This window comes from Grammomys surdaster, unplaced genomic scaffold (assembly GCF_004785775.1).
Source record: "Grammomys surdaster isolate TR1022 unplaced genomic scaffold, NIH_TR_1.0 275, whole genome shotgun sequence".
Lineage (NCBI taxonomy): Eukaryota > Metazoa > Chordata > Mammalia > Rodentia > Muridae > Grammomys > Grammomys surdaster.
Window position 1 is genome coordinate 1,095,484 of NW_021604716.1, and position 15,442 is coordinate 1,110,925.

Here is a 15,442-nt window from a genome sequence, read left to right on the forward strand (position 1 = left end):
TTACAGGCCAAGCCCCGCCCCCGAACGCTTTAGGGCCTACAGCAGCTCAAGTGCTCAGGGCCGTAGGCTGCCCCAATTCCGTGTTCACTCCTCTCCCCGCCCCTGGCAGGTTGGACCGTACCACCGCTGAGCATGGGGGAACCTATCTTCGCGTGTCCGAATGGCTTTCAGTTCGAGCCTTCTTCAGCCTTCAGGATAGAAACCTGAGGAAAGCTACGGTTTCTGTACACAGACTCTGAAAGATTTTAGGGTTCTCTGCCCGAACCCTTTCCTGGATTCTGGCGCCGTGGCGCTTTAGTCCCCGTCCGGTTCCTTCCCGAATGGTATCGCCCAGGGAGTACTTCTGGTCCCTTTAAATATCGCGTGGGGCTGCCAGAGGGCTCCAGAGTTGACAGACTGCAGTCTCCCTGTGTCTGTGACGCTGGGTGAGGGGGGGAATACACAGAGCCCCGCGACCCCGGCCACCAAGCCTTCCTCGAGCCTCTGCGTGGGATCCGGGGGTGCGTACCCATCCCAGGAGAGGGGTCGTGGGATCTGAGGGGACCGCGTCTCCTCAGGGTAGCGGGAGGGCTCCTTGTGCCCTCCGCATTCGGGACATTTGACCTCCGAGTCAAGGCCTGAAGTAGGACATAGTGGCGGGGGTGGCCCAGGCTCTCCCGGGGCTGCTTGGCTCTGATGACATCCCTTTGGGTGCGTGCCAACGACTGTGCTCTCGGGCGCGAGACGCTCTGGGCTCCCCGCGCGGCTGGGTCCCCGATTCCTCGGCCCTGGAGGAGTGGGACTGAGCCCCGCGGTGGGGCCCGGCCGGGCCGCGGCCTGTGTTTGGGTCTTGTTGCCGGGTTTCTCGAGAGCTGGGTTCTGTCCCAGCAGTCCCCTCCCCCAAACGTTTGTTTTGACAGGAAACGTGGTGCTGCTAGAGGGAGGGGCGAGCAGAGAACGTGGGCGAGCGGGCGGGACTCCTGGGACTTCCGTTGGACTTGACTGTCCAGGAGGCCAGCTCAGGTCACATCTGGGTTAGACCCTGGCCTTCTCAAGGATGGCTTTATGCTCAGGGTGGCGCCACAAAACATAGCAACGAGATTCGGTGGCACGTGGATGACACAGTTATGTGTTTACGTTAGTAAGAAAGGAAAAACTTCCATTAAATGAGCAATTTCGCAATGTTTCCTTCTAAAATGTGTTTATTAGACTGGGAATGTAGTTTTGTGGTAGAGCACTTTACAGGACTGTAGTTCTGTCCGCCCCCAACCACAAGAAGCCCAAATCATGTGTTTAAACACAACAATCCAGTCAACAAAGAAACATTTGTTAAACTCCCATTACAAGCAGAGAGGTTACACTTGAGAGGTTCCAATGTGAAATACTCTCTTTCTTCGCTGTCTTGGTACCTCAATGGTACCAGGCAACTTGTCCTTGTCCCTAATGGGCTGCTTAGCACTAGGTGGTGTTCAGCTCTCAGCTCTTAGTCACCCTACCTTCTAACTGATAATTCCAACAAGTTCTTATACTGGTTCCTGTGCTGGGAGCCCCTACCCCACCTCCACCCCACCCTGTCTACCCTGCCTTTTTTCCTACCCTCATGGATTTCATACATTGCTCCACTTGAAGTGACCCAGGGCTGAAGGGCCCTGGAGGAGGAGTCTGCAGCACAGCTGTTAAATTAGGCAGCAGGGGTGAGGAGTGGGGAAAGGGGACAGTGCTTTCCAGGATAAAAAGTGCCTAGAAATCCCCCCCCCCCATGCTGTAGTGACAGACAGTGGCTGGACTGTTGGCTCTTGTCTAGCTCTCTGCTGGCAGTGACTTGATGAGGCCCAGTACTGTTCTTTCTGTGCTGTGGTTTTTGCTTTACTCTAGGCTGGTGCTAAAGCAGTTGTTTGACAGACAATGGAAATTGTCTAGCATCTGCAATTTTTTTTTCATCAGAGCTCAGTCTTGTCTTTGACGCCCCATGGGTGCCTTATGCCTGATTTTGGTGAAGGCTTGGAAGGAGGGTACCCACTAAATGCTTCTTGTCATCTCTTTTTCCCCTCATAACCTAGCCTTAACTTGGTGGACTCATTCCCCAGGGCCTTGTTGGATAACCTGAATAATTTACTGCTAAATGTTTTTGACTTGCTAGTTGTAAGCAGTTAGACCTTTTGGTAATACCTGGGTTTTAAGGAGGGATTTTGCAGAGCATAAGGAGTAGAGGACTTTGGTCACTATAATGGGGTGGCTGAATGCCATTTTGCTGAATGATCTCTTTCAGCGATGTCCTTCACGGTATAGTGCTTGAACAGCTGTCCCACATGTGCAAGTGTCCATGTGATGATAGACAGATCAATTTGGCAGAGGGGGATGGAAAGAAAGATTAGCAGCACACTGGTTCCCTCCAGCCATCCTAACTACCATGCATGGGCTTCAGGGCTCCAGCCTGCTGCCTGGCTTCGGAGATGAGCCTTGCACTTCTGTAAACCTTCGGGGTGAGTAATGCTGTCTCTCTCATCCCTGGTTCTTATTGTAAACAGGAATAACACCTACCCAACACAGTTATATTGCAGATTTGAGGAAATAAATGATCTAAAGCACTTACAGAGTGTATTACTGAGACCATGGTAAACGCTTTAACTGTTGGTTCTGATTGCTACTTTTTTGTGTCAGTACATGTCAGAAGAATACAGTGGTACAGTATTCTTTAAGCTCCTAGGACTTGAGGCTTTGCTAGCCTTGGAATTGTGTTGAGACAGGCACTGGAGACTGGAAAAGGGAATACTTTCTTACTATATGCATTTTAAAAGTTACTGGGAAGGCAGAGATAGACAGTTAAACTACTGTGCTAAGTGCCTGCTTAATGAGCAGTGGGACACAGGCAGAACAGATCAAAAAACTCTAGTTCTTTTCTGAGTAGAGGGGGGGGGCAATTTGTTAATATAAGGATATTTATTCTTGAGTTCCTGTCTGTCCTAGGCAGTGATCTGAACTCTGGGTGGCTAATTTACATAAGACAAATGGGGGCTTCAGGCAAGAGTACTTTGAAATTGTGATATTACATTCCAAATAGAAATGACAAGGTGGGATGGTTGGCATGGCTGCCAATCCCCCAAAAGTCTGCTGTGTGCAGAGCCTGAAAGGTGGTGGTTAGGATAAGAGCAAAAGGTGAACTTGTGGCCTCACACTCTTCCATAGCTGGCCTTGACTAGGTCTTGAGTATGGAGCCCTCATGACCTAAGCTTTTCACTGGGCCTCGACTCCCAATCTTGTCAAACTGGGGGTGAAGTTTCTGGGTCCTCTGCAGGAACAGCAAGTGTTTCTAATTGACAAGCCCTCTCTCTAGCCCTACAACATTACATCTAAGGTAGAATTTGAGCTTCCAAGGTCTTGGTATAAAGCTGTGCACTGTAGCCCAGCTAGTGCTTTCATAGACTGGACGCTTACACTGACAGCTCTCTTGTGGAGAAGTTGTATCCAGTGAGCTCTATCCCTGACTCCATAGTTCCACTGGGCATTGGGTCTTTGTAGTGACACTATGCCTTCTACAACTTTCTGTCTGGATTCCCAGGCCATTCAGTACATCCCTTGAAGTTAAGGTGACGGTCACCATGATCTCACGGATCTTTCATTCTGTGAGATTCTGCAGAATTAACACCATCTGGACATGGCCAACATTTATAGTTTGTATCTGTTGTTTGACAAGACTTTTTTGGGAAGACACAACACCCCAGAATAGGAAGGTCGTAACAGACCAAATGGTGGAGACCATCAAAGTCCAGCTTGGTAAGCCATGAGGGTTTTTTTTTTTTTATGCTACTTAAAAGCATATGGGTGAGGGGTTACTTACAGGAACAGAGATGACTCAAAGATAGCTGCATCACCAAAACCAACTCCAGCATGGATGACAGCTCACAAAACTGGAGGGTGCTGAACAACCTGCAGACAGCTTTGAACCCAGACTGTCCCATTCCAGGAAATCAGACCTCTAACCTAGAGGTGCATTTGGTTCAAGTTCTGTTTTTGAAAGAAAAAAAAAGTAAAAAAAAAAAAAAGATTCTATAGGCAGGAAGCTATAGGCTGCACATCTATTTTATGTCCACAGTAACAGGTGAGGACAGGGACCTTATCAACTATAGTCAAAAGCTGGTGAGTCTTTATAATCCTCAGTGCACGGTCATTTATAGAAAGAGTTTTCTGTAGAAAGGAAGTAAAGAAGTAAAGTCAAATATAAATTAAAGAATCACAAGAAATTAAAAGCTGATCTCCGTGTTCTCTGTGGTGAGACAGTTGACTGGCTCTTTTAGATCCCTGTATCCATTCCTTGTCGCTAAAATGTTAGCAGTACACTTCCATTATTCTCCCAGAATTTATTCAACAATAAATCTTTACCTGCTGAACTCCAGTTATTGCCCTGAGAAGGAATGGCATAATGCTGTATTTAGCAAAAGAATGGAATGATACATAAAAATAATACAGTTTCTTTAAATAATGACCCACTGTAGTAATATTGGAAGCTCTGCTTGGAGGTATCTTCTATCTTTACCTTTGACCAGTGAGCCCTCAGGTTGGATGAAATGTGGTGTTCCTGCAGAATTGCTTGATGTACCCATGTTGCTTTGGTGACCAGCTCGGCGATCTGCATTTGTCAGTATGAAAGGCATTGTGCTTCTTTAAAAGAACTGTGTTATCACACAGCAGTCTAAGAGTCTAATAGTTGAAACAGTCCAGTTACCCTCAATGCCATTTGAGTCAAGTTGATGTGTCCCCAGATGACTTGTGGAAATTCAAGACTAAGGAAAGTTGGTGAAGGTGCTTGCAGAAGACCATTTACACTGGGACAGGCCATTGGCTTTGGGGTTTCATATGTCAGACAAGTGTATGAGCTCTGTTCTAGGGCCACTGCTAGCATTCCTTGTTTTTCTGTAGGGAAACATGATTTTGTTATCTTCAGATATCAGCTGTTTTCCTGGTTTAATGCCCAAGGTGATTTGACAAAGGAAAGCACATAATCACCCATGTCCTGTTGTCTCTGTGTCAGACACTGTCCCAAGCAGTCCTTTCCTTCAGTGAGTGAAATCTCACTCCCTCACTCCAGCTCCACTAGTTAACCATTCTTGGTGTACCCATCAAAGAAATAGACAATTTCTTAACAAAATAGCAAGTGCCTTGCTTCAAAAACAAGCTTTTGCTTGCATGCAGCCAGTCCCGGTTGTGACATTGATGCCTTCCTAGCTGAAGAGCATCTAAGCAGCAAGACACTTTTCAGTTGTCTGTTACAGCCTCATGCCTCAGATCCCACCTCCAGTGACATGTTGACACAAAACTTAATCCTGCACAGTTAAACATGTTCACTGTGTGTGCATGCTTTCTCAAAATACCTTATGATGTCTCACAGAACCCTTGTCTGCCTTGGAGGAGCATCTTAGCAATTTCCGACAGAAAGAATGGGTAATTAAGCCACTTCCTGCCACCCACCCCTACAGAAAGCAGCTGTGCATGAAGTCCCAGAGTTAGCTGGTGACATACTAGGCCTCAAACTCTGAGCTCTAGCTTTTGACCTAGTACTTATTTTTTAAGCCCTTTGCACTTGGCTTCCTTTCTGTGTAATTAAGAAACCTACCAAATGTGCTAACTGGACTATAAAAAGAAATGCATGGTTACAACTGTTAACCTGCTTCATAAACGCCCAGAGATGAATGCTTTTACTCATTTTTACTTGGAAATGTCTGTTGGTGTGAGGCCGTCTGCAGTAGAGAAAGAACAGGAGCCAGCTCAGGAATGACTAGGCCTGGGGATTTGGAATTTAAATCAGATGAGCTGGGCATAGATGGTAGTGTCTCTGCTCTAGGGCTTGCACTTGGCAGCAGCAGGGTGTGAATATGTAGGGCTGTCAGTTTACAGATGTTCTAGTTGAAGCTGTACCAAATTGGATTCAATGACTGTGATTCAGCTGACACTGAGTGCTTGTTGTGAACTTGGTACTGAGCTACACAAGGCAGTGGCTGCCTTATTCAGGAGATACAGACATAGTCACTGGAAGAAAACAGCTATAAACACCTTCTTGTGGGTGTGAGCATACATGTCCATATTGGGGGATCTGCTTTATCAGGCCCTAGTTTCTTGACACAGGGTCTCCCAGTATACCTGGAGCTAGGTTGGAAGCCAGCAAGCCCCAGAAATCTTTCAGTCCCTCCCCAGTCATGGGATTGCAGGTATATGCAGCTGTGCCCAGGTTTTTAATGTTGACTCTGGGGACTTGAATTCCGGTCCTTATGCTGGGCACAGCAAATGTTCATCCTTGCTGAGCTGTGTCCTTAGTCTGGTGCAAGTCCTGTTGTGGAGATGGAAGAGATGAGAGATGTGCTACAGGCCTACTAGAGGAGTGAGCTGAGGGTGGAGGGTGGAGGATGGAGGGTGGAGGGAGGCTTCCTGGGGATGAAGCATTTTCAGGTCACACCAGCAATGGGAAGTGAGTTGGCTTTGAGATTGTAAGATAGTGTGAGTGCTTCCAAGTGGCAGGACCCCCATTCCTTGCCCTTCTGTCTGCAGAAGCAGTTAACAATTCTCTGCTTATTCAGGTTTTGTCCTGCACAAAGGTATATCTCTGTGAGTATAAGGACTGAAGACAGTTTTGGTTGAGACCATGTGGAAATGTCCTTGGACTGTTCCCGCCCCTGCCCTCAGGTTTACCCTACTTTCTCTTAGCACCCAAAAAATGCAGCTTTGCCCTTTATCTTACACCAATGTCTGGATCTCCCCCGTAGGTACCCTTTAATTCCGATCCTCCTTTTTTTTTTTCTTGTGCTTATCAGCAATACCTTGTTTCTGCTTCTTGAACCTTCTAGCATCTGGTGTACACGGTTTTAAGTAACCAGATTTGAGAATAGGGTCCTGTCTGTTTTGTGCAGCTACTTTTCCCCATGCCTGGTGCACAGTAGGGACTCTGAAAATATTAACAGATTCATTAAATTGTGGAGGCATTCCCAGTCATATGCATTGCTAAAGGTTTCTCTCTGTTCTGGCGTTTGTGAAAGTACCCTACAGCAGGGAGCTCTCTCATTCCTCAGTCTCCATCCAGGGTTGGACGTGTCTTCTCCTTTGAGCAAATTTGCCTTTTGCCCTCAGCTGATAGCTATGTTCATATCAAGGCTACTTTCCTCGAAGCCTGTCTGATCCTCTCAGGCTCAGGCCTGGCATTCATGTGCCATGATCTTTCTAGATTGTCCCAGGCATGACTCCTGCGCTGGGATGCTATGTAATGTCCCAGAGAAAGCACTTGACTTTAGAGTCCAGGGACCAGTGCCCCTCTGAGTATATATCAGAGCCCAATGGTCTTAGGTACTCAGCAAGTTGTGCTTTGTAAATACAAACCAAACAACAAGTCTTAGTCTTCATGTTTTGACAGTTCATATGAAAATGAGAGGCGGGACTTGGTGGCCCACAGTCTCATCAGCCTTTCCTTCCCCAGACAGACTCATAGACGCACCAAGAGTTTGAGTTTGAACGTCCTTACTTTTTTTTAAAGTTTCATTCTTTAGATGTGTCCTGTGTGTGTGTACAGATCTGTGCATGCCACCAGCACTTGGGGTAGGTCAGAGGACAGTGTCGGGAAATTGGTTATCTCCTTCTGTCATGGGGATAGCAGGACTGAATTCAGGTCACCGGCTTGGCAGCAAGTGCCCTACCCCTCAAGCTGTCTCACCAGCTGAGCTTATTTTATTTCAAACAAAGCAGTGTGAACAGTAACCACATTTGATGCTGTGATGAAGTTAATCCTCTTCAGTCTTTACGAAGTTGTGGAAGTTCAATCTTTGAGCCCAGTTACCCCATGGAGTCATGTGTGGTTAAGTGACTTCTCCAGAACAGAAAAGAGTCTGACTGAGGAGCCCACTAGAGCCTTGTCATAGCAACCCAGGAGAGCCTGCACCATGTGCATTTCAGAAGGGTCTGCCATCACCTAGAGCTGATCCACGTTTCCCTTGGATATGGCCTCAATGGCCCTTTTGTGGAAGGCAGTCTGGGTGATTTTGCAACAGTCTTGCCCAGGGTTCTGGGGGAAGGGTGAGGTAATCTGTTGGGAACATTTACCCCCTAGACTGTCACACCTGTGAGCATTATTACCCAAGATGGAGAAGCATGTTGGAAGCCGGTGAAAGTACCCCAGAATTGATTCAGGGTCTCTCTGTCTGTGCAGGTTCTCTATCTCTTTCCTCTCTCTGTCTCTCTCCTTTCTCTCTGTCTCTCTCCTCTCTCTGTCTCTCTCCTCTCTCTGTCTCTCCTCTCTCCCCGTCCATCCTTAAGGCGATAAAGGATGCCTTTCCACGGTGAGAAGCAGTGTGTGAGCGAGGACCTGCAGAGTGACTCCGAGTCTTCTCGGTTCTCCGAAAGCATGGCTTCCCTCAGTGACTATGAGTGTTCCAGGCAAAGCTTCACCAGTGATTCCTCCAGCAAATCCAGCTCTCCTGCCTGTAAGCAACGGGGGCAAGGTGGGGTTGGCCGGGTGTTGGCACTGTGTTCAGTGGCTTTGAAAACTCAGAAGCACTGTGAGCAAACCACACACTTCCCCATCCTTGCTAGGTGCACCAGAGTAGCATGTCAGAGGCACTGTGGTGGTCTTGGTGTGTTCTTAGGAATAAGTTTGTAACCTGCTCATTTTATTTTGAGCCTTGTCTCTAACATGTTTGGTTTGAGCATGGATCTAAAACCCTCTCCCCTAGCCCTTTCTGTCTTGTCTCCTAAATGGTGGAAACACCCCTTCTTGAGATTACCTTGTGCAGATTAGGATGTAGTCAAATTGGTCTTTCCTGTTTCACATGGAAGGAAATTTGCCTTGCCGGAAGGGTGGGCAGGACGTGTGATAATCTGAAGAGGGCATTTCAGCTGGTTTCAAACAGTGTTGTGCAAATCCCCCCAGAGGAGCCCACAGGGAGAATTACTCCACTGTGGGTTGGGAGAAAGCTAACAGAGTGGCTGGCACTAGGAGAGAAAGCCTTTTCTTTCATTTCTTTCCCTACTTATTTATTTATTGTCTGTGGACACAGATGTATCAAGCAGATGGTTTTCGTTTGTTTGGTTTTTAGTTTTTGGGGTTTTTTTTTGCCCTCCCTCTCCACAGGATTTCACTCTAGCCCAGGCTGGCTTTGAACCTGTGGCAGTTTCCTCCTCAGCCCCTTGAGGGCTGCAGTTGTAGATATGAACCACTATACCAGGTTGTGCCATTTGAGTTTATCTTTTAAGTTTTGAATCAGCATTTTGTCTTAAAAAGTACGTAACATCTTAAACTAGCAAAGCCAGGGTAGGAAAAGGCAACTGATGTGCAGTAAGATCAGATGCTCACGTCAACAGTTTTCTTTATTTAAATGCTTGTGTTTCCATCTTTAAAGTTTGGAAAACCTGGAGTATAGGGGAAAGAAGCAATAGCCTGCAATATCACCCAAACATGCCAGCTGCTCATAACTTTGCCAAACCCGCATCCTTTGAATTGGATGCTTGCCCTTAGCATTGTAACCAAAACACTCCCGCTAGACTATTTCCTAAAGACTGTCCTTATGACCACCTTCCGCATCATGAAGTAAAGAGATCATTCATTTGCTTACTGATTTGTCATTGGACAGTTAGTTTTCATCTTGTTTTGCTCCTTTATAAATGGGGTCATGGTACCTAGACATTCGAAGAAGTATTTGCCAATCCCCAGTGTCAGCTTCCTTCCTCATCCTCCTCCCGCTCAGCACGTCCTCCTCTAAAACAAACAAGCGAAGCATTGCCTGTCTGTGCCTTTATTTGAGGTCATGATTTTTAACTAACTGAAGCTGAGATTTTTTTTTCTAACAGTGGTTTTGTAAACTTGATTAACTAGAACAGTCACTTAGAATGATATCTAGAAATAACTCACATTCTTTACTATTTTCCTACTGAGTAGATAATCCAACCTCTCAAATACATTTTGTTATGCTTTAATTATGTACTGAATTGTATATTCTTTATGTAAGTTACCCAGTGGTGGTGGCACATACCTTTACTATCAGCACTTGGGTGGCAGAAGCGGATGGATCTCCGGGTTCAAGGCCAGTGAGTTCCAGGACACCCAGGGATACGCAGAGAAATGCTGTCTTGGAAAAAAAAATAATAAAAATAAAATAGTGTTAATGACCTCAGAGAGAGCCTATAAGGGGCTAGTATATGTATCCATGAAGTAAAATGAAATAGCAAATGGCAGAAATTGGAGTGGGATGTTCAGCTTTATACTAAACTGCCTGTGGAGTCAGGAAGGACCCAGCCTTTTGTAGCCGTCTGCTGTCTAGCACTGTTCGATGTAGATGAATGAACACATATCAATAAGCACTGAGAAGTTAAGCAGCAGATGTTAAGAGTTTGTCTTAGGAACATTTGAAAATTCATTATCAAATATGGTCACTGAAGCTTCAGAAGGAGTGCTTACATATTTGAAATCATTATCAAGCCCTGTCTTTTTTAGTGTACGTCCTCTGACTTACAGAGCTCTGAGATTTACCTGAGTATGAACCTGACTTGACACTGGGAGGCTTTGGATGGCTGCATTAGCTGATGTCATTTTTCTTTCAGCAACAAGCCCACCCCGGGTCGTAATGTTTGATGACGTGATGGCTGCAGCAAAGAAATTATCAGACATGACTCTTGCTCATGAAATAGCTGTAAATGAGAACTTCCAGCTGAAGCAAAATGCCCTCCCAGAGAACAGGTAACCTAGAAGCCTAGATATGTGTAAATGATGCTGTAGATTCTCTCTGTCTTGGTGTGTGTGTACCCCTGTCTCTGTCTTCCCCTGTGTGTGTATGTACTCGCGTATCTGTGTATCATGTTTCCTGGAAGTTCTTGTACACTATCCATAGGGCATACATGTTATTTAGCTCTCTTATAAGGTCTTCTACTTGTTGATTACGAAGTTTTCTAGGAACATTCATCTAGAGTCTTTGGAACTCAGTTTATACAACACTGTCTGAGAAAAATGGTCTTGATGTCCTTGAACTTCCTAGACTACAATTACCTCCTCAATGTAGTCTCCACCAACCCCTTATTGTTAAAAATATTATACTTTTTAGTTTTATATATGTGGATATTTTGCGTGTGTGTGTCCATGTTCTGCATATGTACCTGTTGCTCAAAGTGGGAATGTATGAAGGCTCCCCTGGAATTGGAGTTTCAGACAGTTGAGAGCCTCCAGGTGGGTGCTGGCAATCAAACCTGGGTCCTCTGGAAGAGCAGCTAATGTTCTTAACCTTGGAGCCATCTCCCCAACCTTGGAATTTATACTTTTGAAAGTATAGTCGACACATTTTTATTAGATTTGTCTCTAGGGAAAACCTGGTGAAATTAAGTTTCTGGCATATAGCGGGAACAATTGTAAATGATTTGACTGATTGCCCTGCCTTGCCACCAACCTCACATGCTTCTCCAGAGAAATCAAGAAAGTGACACATACACTTGAGCTTCTATACAAACATAAACACAAGCACTGGTTATTTTTATTGAGCTATGAGGCTGCTTGCCTCGATTCTTCTTGGCCTATTCCAGTCAGGTAAGTGTGCCCTGTAAGGTCAGGAGCCCAGAGGTGTTTGTCATTGTCTGGGAGCATGGTAGGCACTGGAAAGGCCATTTCCCTCATAGAAATCTCCTCAGCTACTAGCATAAGTTTGCACATTTAAAGTGGCTAGGTTGAATTTGGTGTGTGGTTACGGGGACTCATTTAACTCACGCTCCTCAGAACGCTGATTTTCATCTCTCATAGTGCTGCTGTGTGTTAGGAGATACATTCAGCTGCCAATTGTTAACTCACTGAGTAGGCATCCATTGACTACTTACTAAATGGCGGGCATGAAGTGGTTATGGGGATGCCTGAGAAATGTGTTGCTTGCTAGCAAAAGAGGCTCCTTGGTAGTTATAGTGCAGGGAAACACATGTTTTTCTAAGTTTGTTGTCATCTCAGTAAGTTCTATTGGGATCAAGGAGATGTCTCGGGTTTCTGCTATCATACTAGACAGCCTGTGTTAACATGCATTTAAGAACCCGTATGGTGGAAGGAAGGAGAAAATCAACTCCTGGGAAGTGTTCTCTGAGTTCACATGATGCTATGGCCACCCCATAGTATCCCCCCCACCCCGAGTGTGTGTGTGTATGTGTGTGTGTGTGTATTTAAACAGTTCTGTAAGAATGTACTGACTTAAGACATTGAACAAGGCAGTGCTTTCTCATGAGCTCTTCCTGGGAAGTCTCCTGTTTCAGCAGTTTAGTCCTGGCTGACTTTAAATGGGACTCCTGAGTAGAATATGGCAGCCATCCAAAGGCACGTGTCCTTGGACCAACCTGTTGTGTCCCTTGCCATGAAACTTCAGCTACTGAAGAAATAACAATGCTGTTACCTTATCCCTAAAATATAAAGCTGTATTGAAGACCATCTACCATCTACTAAACTATAGATCTTCTTAGGACAGAAGTTTTTGAAGTTATTGAAAAATATGCTAAGGAAACATTTTAGAGATTTGGGAGAAAACAACATAAATATATAAATTAAAAAAGTATATTTTTGTATGGTGCAGATTGAGTATTTTTTAATATTTATATTTAGTGTGTGTGGGTGTGTTATGAGTGTGTGTGTATGTGTTTGTAGGTGCATGTACAAGTATGTGTGTGCACTGAGGTCACAGGAGGGCATCTGATTCCTTGGAGATGAGTTGCAGGCATGTGTGGAACACCCGCCTTGTTAAGAAGGTTCTGATTCTAGCTTCCAGTCCTCATGATTATACAAGTGCTTGAAACCTCTAAGCCATGTCTCCAGCCCAGTGTTCTTTACTGTGTGAACCAATGCCCACGCTTTGAACAAGGAAAACATGCTAAAAGATTAATCATGGGCCTATGGATATGTTCTAGGTTTTAAAAATGCATTTTCTAAGAAATCTATTGTGAAGATGTGTCGCCTAATGCTCATTTTAAAATAGTCCATTTTGTTGCTGTAGCCTTGCTGGTCAAGTGAAGCGTGTTGTTCACCAGGCCTTCTGGGATGTCTTGGAAGCAGATCTCAGTGCTGAGCCTCCCCAATATGAGTATGCCATCAAACTGTTTGAAGAAATCAGAGAGGCAAGTTAATGTTTATACCTTTAATGCCTTAACTCACTAGGGGTCAATGTAATGGGTACCAGAAATGAGTAGCTTATAAACAGTACAAGTTCCTCACAATCTTAGAGACGGGAATGTCTGAGACCAAAGCATCGGCAGATTTGCTGCCTCATGAGGGCCTGTTTCACAGGAGAATCCTTACATGGCAGAAGCAGGCAAAGGAGCCCTTTGCAGTCTCTTCCAAAAAGGCATAATCCCATTTACGATGACTGTACCCTCACGACATAATTACCTCTCAGAATTGGGTTTCAGCATGTGTGTGTGTATGCGTATGCAAGTACACTGTAGCAGTGTTTCCTTTCCCAAAGACTGTTCGATATCTTTATATCATCACTCATTATAAAAGACTGGATACAGTTCCCAGTAGATTCCTTTATACAATTTCTCTAGTTAGGTAGAATCTAGGAAAAGAAAGCAGCAGACAGAGCTCAGGCCAGTGTTTTTATGCCCAAGTCCAGCCCAGGCTTGAGGGGGAATGCTCTTCTTGTCGTTCTTCTTGAAGCAGTGGAGGGAGAAGAGCATGGGGGGTTGGGTGGTAAGACTTTGTCTTACAAGATATTTAGGGCTGCTGTATAATAAAAGTTTATCTAAGTTTAAGCTTCTATGCTACTGTAGCTGACCTGTCTTCTGTGATCCTCTGAGGCCAGAAACTGCAGTTTCTAGCACTTAGCACCTCATCCTAAAAACAGCAAAGGATTAAGTAAATAGCCTTTTGTTCTATTATATCAATGATTATTAAGCTCTTTTATAACGGGACCACTATTAGGTCCTTTTCTGATAGTCAAAACTGTGATGAGAACTCTGCCAGTCTCCCAAGTGTTACCAGTTAATTGCTCTTAGATAGTAACCAGACTTTCTCCTACTCAGAGTGCATTCCAAGAGGTTGTAAAACAATTAACCAAAGGTCATAAAAAGGGAACTATAGGTGCTAGGACAGAAGGTAAAATATTGCCTGAGTTTATCTATACAAAACTTCACTAATAATTTAGTTACAGTTTTAAACCCTCAATGAACCTGTGGAGCTAGACAGGTGATGGATGTTTAGCCAGATAATTACTCCTAATGGATGTGCATAAAACATTCTAATTTTAGGAATTCTTATAGGATCATCATTAAGTCTTAAGAAGTCATCTATTTGTCTATATAGCATCACTACAAGACAGTACATCTTCATGGATCTGCAGAGATCTGCCCCAAAGGATGTGCTATTACTTAGTGATTATTATATCTGTTGAATAATAATAATAGCAAAAGCATATTAATAGCAGTAGGATCTTTTCTAAAAATGAGTCCCTTACAGCCTTGCTGATAAGGACACATCTGTCGCAGATTATATAATAATCCAAGGTGGCCTTTTCAGGATAACCACCTGCTAGTGATTTCGCTTGTCCCATTATGGCTCCTGACACTTTGAGTACAGAATAAGACTTTAGAGTTAGACCTGGGTTAGTAACAGGCTCACCCTCTAAAAACGTTGGTGCCTCGAGTGTTTACAGGGAAGTTATAAGAACTAAATGAGATGATGGTGCTTCTTTTTTTTTTTCTTTGTAAGATTTATTTATTCTTTATGTATATGAGTACACTGCAGCTGTCCTCAGACACACCAGAAGAGGGCATTGGATCCCATTACAGATGGTTGTGAGCCACTATGTGGTTGCTGGGAATTGAACTCAGGACCTCTGGCAGAGGTGTGCAAACTCACTGAAGGCTCTTGGAAGCATCTGGGTTTTGCTTGCTTGCCAGTTGTTCTTCTGAAACGTCAGTTGTTCCGCACAGCCAACTGAACTTTGTTTTCAAGGTTGAGACACTGCATGTGTCTGATGTCCTTCCAGGCAGAGGCACTGCTTGTGGCATTGGGGACAATGCAGCGTGAGCGGGGAGCACCTTCCTCTGTGACAGGGCCGCTGACTCTTCTTTCCCTGTACAGATTCTTCTCTCTTTTCTCACTCCTGGTGGGAACAGGCTTCACAGCCAGATCTGTGAAGTTTTGGACATGGACCTCATTAGGCAGCAGGCCCAGCACAGTGCTGTTGATATCCAAGGGCTGGCCAACTATGTCATCAACACGATGGGAAAGATATGTGCCCCTGTGAGAGATGAAGACATCAGAGAGCTGAAAGCTACCACCAACATCGTGGCGATGCTGAGGTTAGCCCTTTTGCTGTGTGCCTTTTCTTAGTGTCTTCAAATTCTTGCAAGAGACCTGGGAGTAATGGGAAGTGTAGATAACTAACTGGCCTTCCAAAGGAGTTCGTGATGCCAAGGGAAAAACAGAAACGGGCAGCCAGTCAGCCCTGTACCCTTCACCTGCTATGTCTGAGGA

The 15,442-nt window shown here is 45.0% G+C and overlaps 2 protein-coding genes across 2 annotated transcripts in view; one reads left to right on the plus strand and one right to left on the minus strand.

Moving 5' to 3' along the window:
* Positions 1–294: 294 nt before the first annotated feature.
* LOC114628967 (MAPK-interacting and spindle-stabilizing protein-like) lies at positions 295–4,612 on the minus strand. The gene is made up of 2 exons (XM_028776944.1): positions 4,514–4,612; positions 295–981 (listed from the first exon to the last, which is right to left on the minus strand). The coding sequence occupies exons 1-2, from the start codon at positions 4,610–4,612 to the stop codon at positions 295–297; spliced, it is 786 nt and encodes a 261-aa protein (XP_028632777.1).
* Positions 393–15,442, plus strand: part of Tcp11l2 (t-complex 11 like 2) — a 33,284-nt gene continuing 18,234 nt past the window's right edge. Inside the window, exons 1-5 of the mRNA XM_028776972.1 lie at positions 393–500; positions 8,165–8,438; positions 10,552–10,687; positions 12,960–13,080; positions 15,047–15,267. Of these exons, the coding sequence (XP_028632805.1) occupies positions 8,282–8,438; positions 10,552–10,687; positions 12,960–13,080; positions 15,047–15,267 (635 nt within the window). The 5' untranslated portion in view covers positions 393–500; positions 8,165–8,281. The remainder of the gene's footprint in view (positions 501–8,164; positions 8,439–10,551; positions 10,688–12,959; positions 13,081–15,046; positions 15,268–15,442) is intronic.

Coding starts and splice junctions, on each gene's coding strand:
- LOC114628967 (XM_028776944.1), bottom strand. CDS start 4,612: ATGCAGATCGCCGAGCTGGTCACCAAAGCAACATGGGTACATCAAGCA. Junction 982..4,513: donor TGAGGGCTCACTGGTCAAAG/GTAAAGATAGAA, acceptor CCTCCTGGACAG/TCAAGTCCAACGGAAGTCCC.